The 6,420-nt window shown below is 34.0% G+C and overlaps 1 protein-coding gene and 1 long non-coding RNA gene across 2 annotated transcripts; one reads left to right on the plus strand and one right to left on the minus strand.

Annotated features, from left to right (window-relative positions):
* Positions 1 to 234: 234 nt before the first annotated feature.
* Positions 235 to 960, minus strand: LOC110010470 (uncharacterized). The gene is made up of 2 exons (XR_002285457.3): positions 716 to 960; positions 235 to 611 (listed from the first exon to the last, which is right to left on the minus strand). It is a non-coding gene; the product is annotated as an uncharacterized LOC110010470 (long non-coding RNA).
* A 1,027-nt stretch (positions 961 to 1,987) lies between these two features.
* LOC105643406 (putative auxin efflux carrier component 1b) lies at positions 1,988 to 5,855 on the plus strand. Its single transcript, XM_012228517.4, has 6 exons — positions 1,988 to 3,748; positions 4,214 to 4,490; positions 4,579 to 4,664; positions 4,767 to 4,924; positions 5,048 to 5,124; positions 5,368 to 5,855. Exons 1-6 carry the CDS (start codon positions 2,635 to 2,637, stop codon positions 5,432 to 5,434), a joined length of 1,779 nt encoding a protein of 592 aa, XP_012083907.1. The 5' UTR covers positions 1,988 to 2,634; the 3' UTR covers positions 5,435 to 5,855.
* Positions 5,856 to 6,420: the final 565 nt, after the last annotated feature.

Here is a 6,420-nt window from a genome sequence, read left to right on the forward strand (position 1 = left end):
AATCAAATTATAGAATAAAAGCATGACCATTAAATAATCAAACAATAACAAAGAAAAGGAAATAAACACCGACAAAATAAAAGGCTAGAGATTGGTGAAATAATGAATAAAGAACAATATAATAAAGAGTGCATAAATGTAAATGAGCTTGAAACTTAAATTGCTGAAATTTAAAGAGCATAAATATAAACGACAGTAAGTAAAATAGGTTAGATATTTAAGTTAGAATCAAGATTTGAATTTAAGAATTTGATGTTCATTATGAATGATGAACATATATGACTATAACAATCCATTTCTTGGTTATTATTGTTTATAAGAGCGAAAATGAATCAAAAACACTATAAGAAGCATAATGCTTAGTGTTAGATCTAAAAAAAAGTCCCATAGAGATGAATTAAAATGCTTAAAAAGTAAAATCTGAGCTTCTGGATTAAAGCCACATGCGCCACCTGTTATGTGATGAGCCATATCTCTTGTGGCGTGCAGGCTTTCCTAGACCATAACCCAAAGAATAGCTTAAAGTTGTTTGGCTATCAAGGTAGTGGCGTGCGCCATGGAGTTGTGGTGTGCGCCACTACACACATAATCAGGGGCTGTTTGGTTGATCACTGGTTCCGCTCACAACCACAAAAGAATAAAAGTGATTTTTCACACCAAAAAAAAAAAAAAAGGAGAAAGATGAAGGAAATAACTTAGGACTTTCAGGTGTTACCTTGTTTTGAAGAAATCTCAAAGATTGAGTGCAAATGTTCAAAAACACCCAAAGAGCTTTAATCCCTGATGAATAATCTGAGATTCATAGATTAAGATGAGTTGTTGAAAAATGGTCACAAAATCTAAGGGAGGTTTTGTTAAAAATTGATTACTCTCTAAGATCTAGGCTATAAAACTTGTTTATAGATTAAACCTTAAGATTGAGTATGAATTTGCAAGAGGTTTCCCGTAGGATCCCCAAAATCCTCCATAATCCCTTAAAACTTTGTTCTATTTATAGGCAAATGGGTGATTAGGAGGCCCTAATTTTGGGCCTAGGTGGCATCGGCCATTGATAGCCCCGAAATAGACCTGGCTAATTTTTATAAAAAACGGTTTGGATAACATGTAAAATGAGACAGTGCATCGGGACACATCGCAGGCACACTTGAAGCGCTTCCCATACCTTGTTTCGATGTGAAATTTCTAGAAATCCGAAAATATAAAAATGACCTAATAACTCACTTATCTTAAAACTCAAATCATTAGTTCAACAAGTCCATCGGATATCCAGAACTATTTTATGATAAAAAAAAATATTATCATCACTGAGTCAATTACTCTGGTAAAATTTAAGTATCTACAAACACTTGCCTACGAGTTGATTCGTCAACCATTTTTCCATTTCCATTTTGTTATCTTCTTCATTTCTGGTATTGACTATTCAATTTTGCTTGTAATTACAGTATTAATACAAGTTGTCTCGAGATTTTGCAGTAAAGCATTCCTTTAATCCTTTCTTTATTCTTTGATTGAAATTCCTCCAACGTTCTATACTCTATTAGAATAAGTAATATAATTAATTTAAAATCAAATAATTTACTGCATTCAATATAAAGTTTACATAATTAAATTAAAAGTATTTTCAACATAAATATAATTTTAATGTGGTAATTAAGTGATAGTTTAGTTGGTTTTTTTACGTATGCAAAGAATGAAAGGTTTTGATAACTTTTTTTTTTTTTCTCCAAATTATAGAAGGAAAATTCGTAATCAAATTATAATAATTATTATTATATTAAAAATGAAAAAAGTTGTTTTTTTTTAATATAATTAAGTCAAAATAAAAAGGATGAGGGTCCACTCCACTCCCTGAACAAATTCTTTCTTCTTTCCTAGAGACAGAAAAACAAAAAGATATATATATTATGAGCAACAATGACGACTAAATGGAAAGAGAGTGAAAGAATCTTTTTGAAGCTCTCTGGTTACAGTTTTGGTTTTTGTTTCTCTTTTTCTCTTTGCCCCTTTTCTCACCTTTCTTTTCGTTTCTGATATATGCTGTTTGGTCATTTCCTTCTCACTCTACAGTCCAAGCACAACTATGCTCTCTTTACTTTTTCTCTTTCCTCTTCAGACTGTAGCATGCCTTGGAGGAACATCTCTCTCTGCCCAAAAAGATATAAAAAAGCTTCTCAAAAGCCCCTAGCTTTTATTTCTTTGTCTGCCATTAAAATGCCTTAAATATAATGCTCTCTCCTTCTCCTTCTCCTTCTCGTCCCCACTTCTCTTTCTCTACGCTATATCTCTCCTAAACTCTTGCTTTTTCTGTCTTGCGCTGATTTTCTCTCTTTAGTATCTTTCTTTCCATCGTTTACTTCTCTTCAAGGTTTGTATGCAGATGGGTTAATTTTTCGTGCATTTACGAACTCTTCGAAGGCTATCTTTTGTGTCTCTTGCCTGTTTGATTGTAGAGAAGACGAAGAAAAATCTGCGAGAAACTGCAGGAAAGTTGTAAAACTAACATTTTTCTTGCATAATCTGAAATATCCCATTTGGGTTTTGTTATTCACTTTATTCTTCGGTCCGGCTACTCGTTAAAACCTACAAAAACCCATAAAGACCACAAAAACCAAAAACCAGAGAAAAAGAGAGAAAATGATCAGTTTAACAGACCTCTACCATGTTCTTACGGCTGTGGTTCCTCTTTATGTGGCTATGATCTTAGCTTATGGTTCTGTGAAATGGTGGAAAATCTTTAGCCCTGATCAGTGTTCAGGGATCAACAGATTTGTTGCTATATTTGCAGTACCTTTGCTTTCCTTCCACTTTATCTCCACCAACAATCCATATGCTATGAACTACAGGTTCATAGCAGCTGACACACTTCAAAAAATCATAGTCTTGGTTGTTTTAGCCGTCTGGTCAAGAATAAGCTCTAGAGGCTCCCTTGAATGGTCAATAACTCTCTTTTCTCTTTCCACGCTTCCAAACACTCTTGTTATGGGCATCCCTTTGTTAAAGGGCATGTATGGAGATTTTTCGGGAAGTCTTATGGTTCAAATAGTTGTCCTCCAGTGCATAATATGGTATACTTTGATGCTCTTTCTATTTGAATATAGAGGAGCTAGAATCCTGATTGGTGAACAGTTTCCTGATACTGCTGGTTCTATAATATCTTTTAGAGTTGATTCTGATATTATTTCTTTAGACGGAAGAGAGCCATTGCAAACTGAAGCAGAACTTGGTGAAGATGGGAAGCTTCACGTTACAGTTAGGAAATCAACTAGCTCAAGATCAGAAATTTTCTCTCGTAGATCCCATGGTCCAAATTCTGGCCTTTCATTAACTCCTAGACCATCTAATCTAACTAATGCAGAGATATACTCTCTTCAATCTTCAAGAAATCCAACCCCAAGAGGCTCAAGTTTTAACCATACTGATTTTTATTCAATGGTTAATGGCAAGAATGCAAGTAACGTGAGCCCAAGGCAATCCAACTTCGGAAACTTGCCGTTTGATGAAGAAAATGGAGGAATTGGATTGTTTGGTAACGTTTCAAGAGCAAATGGTGGAAGTGCTTATCCAGCTCCACCTAATGCAGGGATTTTCTCTCCTGGGGTTAAAAAGAAAGCAAATGGGACTGATAATGGAAAGGACCTGCATATGTTTGTTTGGAGTTCTAGTGCTTCACCAGTATCAGAAGGTGGGATTCATGTCTTCAGAGGAGGGGATTATGGCAATGATTTTGGTGGGGTAGCACATCAGAAAGGTAAAAACACTAATAATCAATCATATATAATATTTGCTTCTGAGTTTCTTGATTTCTGATTGTTTCTTGCATGTTGGGATTGTGACTGCATGTAATTGGGTACGTATATTGTCTTTTGGAATGTTGTGTTTATTGGAAGTAACTGTATTTGTCTTGTTGAATATGGAGTTTTTGGATTGGAGATATCTTTTTTTTACCTCTTTTGCTTCTTTCTCAAGTGGGGTTTGTTGGGTTTTGTTTGTTGTGCCTTTTTTTTTTTTTTTTTTTTTTTGGTCTTTGTTTCCATTTGCTTTATCAAAACAGTGTCTTTTTCTCTCTTTCTCTCCCATTAATTTATAGTTGAGCCCTTTTTATTTGTTTCTATGTTTTGGTATAGATTATTACTAATACATGGGATTGTTTAAATTGCTCCATAGAAACAGAGTCCTCTGTTTAGACAGTAACAAGCTTTTCTTGACGTTTTAGATAACGACGAGTTTGGTAGAGATGAGTTCAGTTTTGGAAACAGACCGGTGACAAATGGGGTGGACCGTGAGGGTCCAGTGCTTTCCAAGCTTGGTTCAAGCTCCACAGCAGAGCTCCACCCCAAGACTGGTGTTGATGGTGAACCCAAGCCTACTGCCATGCCACCTGCTAGTGTTATGACAAGACTCATTCTTATTATGGTTTGGAGAAAACTTATAAGGAATCCCAATACTTATTCCAGTCTCATTGGCCTTACTTGGTCTCTTGTTTCTTTCAAGTATGCTTCACCATATAACCCACGTCATTTCAAAGCAAAATTTAAAATAATTTTAGTAAATTCTTTGTAAATGTTTAAATTATTGCAGATGGAATATAGTGATGCCTGCTATTATTGCTCGTTCAATATCTATCCTATCCGATGCAGGTCTTGGAATGGCTATGTTTAGTCTTGGTATGTTGATTTTCTTGATCTATTTGCTTGATATATTACATGTTTAATAGAACCGAAGCATTTGTCGTTGCTTATTGGAGAAAATTGTTGATGGAATTGCAGGATTATTCATGGCATTACAGCCAAGAATCATTGCTTGTGGAAACTCAATCGCGTCCTTTGCAATGGCTGTTAGATTCCTTACTGGTCCTGCAGTAATGGCTGCTGCTTCAATTGCGGTAGGCCTACGCGGAGTTCTGTTGCATGTAGCAATAGTGCAGGTTGGAATACTGAAAACAGTCAAAAATTCCATAAAATGACTGTTTGTTATTGACATTCTTGAATGCTTGTGCTGCTTTTCCCCTCATTTGATAACAGAATATTCATTATGTTTCGATTTTCAGGCAGCTCTTCCACAAGGAATTGTTCCCTTTGTCTTTGCAAAGGAATATAATGTTCATCCAGATATATTGAGCACTGGGTTTGAACTCTCAATTCTTTTCTTTACTGTTATTTTACTTCTAAACAATTATCTTTTTTCTTTCTTGGTTTTAAAAATACAGATCATTCTACTTGTTAGATACTATAGTGTTCCTATAAAGATGATCTACTTTAATTTTTATAAGCAATCATGGCTGTTTATGTAAAAGCAGTTTTCATAAAAGCAGTTTATGAACTTTGTAACATATACTCAATTGCTTTATTTCATCTTCTTGATTTGCAGAGTTATATTTGGAATGTTAATAGCTCTTCCTATAACACTGGTTTACTACATCCTGCTCGGACTTTGAAGATTAAGCAGCCATAGAGCCGGTGCTGATACGAGACGATTTGATTTATAGTAGTAGTGTATTTAACCCATTGGAAATGGGATTTTTGGGCTTTGTCTAACACAACGACTTGAATCTGAGGACTGGTTCTTAGAGACATGGAGCAAATAGGAAGAGGACTTTAGAAGATGACTAGAGCTGAGCAGACATTTCTATGCAAAAAAGAAGTGGTGATAAAAAGAGGGAACAAAGTGGAAATGAAAAGATTTAGTAAATTGAGGGCTATGAGTTTTTTGTTATCTGTTTGCCTATTTTGTTTATTTTACTCTGAGCCTTGTGCCTTTTGCTTTTGTTCTTTTGATGAAGAAAGTGAAGCTTGTTAGAAGTTCATCTCTATTATTAATTTTTTTTTTCCTTTTTAAAAAAATTTAGTTTCTCAAAATGTTAGGTGTTTTCTATTTGGAGAAAACCCTATGGGAAAAAAGGAAATACTCAAAAAGTGTGTTTCTATTTGAAAAAAGAATAGATATTTCTCTCTTGAACGAATGTCTGTTTGAAAAGCCTTATGCAACCCTATGGAACCCTTTATTCAGACATGAGAAATGAAGCTTCTTAATTTCTAGTTAATGTATAAATTAGAAATATGGACTTATTTTCAAATAAAAGTTATGATATTTTCTTTTTCATCTTCATGCATAAATTTACTTTTAAAATTTACATGATTTGTCTCGTGTCATTATTAAATTTACGGAAATCTATCATAATTTTACATAAAATTTATGGGAATCTATTATAATTTTACATTTTTTGACGTTTTAGGAATTACGCGATTTCTTGTGACATTTTAAAATTTGCGAAAATTTACCATAATTGTACATCGACGTTTCAAGATTATAATAGATCTTCGTAAATTTTAAGTGTCACAAATTAATTAATGTAAACTTTAAAAGCAAATATATGCATGGAAGATAATTCTCTATGGAAAAAGCAAAGAATTATTAGAGATC

This window comes from Jatropha curcas, chromosome 2 (assembly GCF_041381405.1).
Source record: "Jatropha curcas cultivar XTBG-Jc1 chromosome 2, XTBG_Jcur_1.0, whole genome shotgun sequence".
NCBI classification, from domain to species: domain Eukaryota; kingdom Viridiplantae; phylum Streptophyta; class Magnoliopsida; order Malpighiales; family Euphorbiaceae; genus Jatropha; species Jatropha curcas.

Excerpts from the sequence above, each read along its gene's own strand:
- LOC105643406 (XM_012228517.4), top strand. The coding sequence starts at position 2,635 with ATGATCAGTTTAACAGACCTCTACCATGTTCTTACGGCTGTGGTTCCT. Across the intron at positions 3,749-4,213 it reads TGGGGTAGCACATCAGAAAG|ATAACGACGAGTTTGGTAGA; the intron begins GTAAAAACACTA and ends TTGACGTTTTAG. Across the intron at positions 5,125-5,367 it reads CCAGATATATTGAGCACTGG|AGTTATATTTGGAATGTTAA; the intron begins GTTTGAACTCTC and ends CTTGATTTGCAG.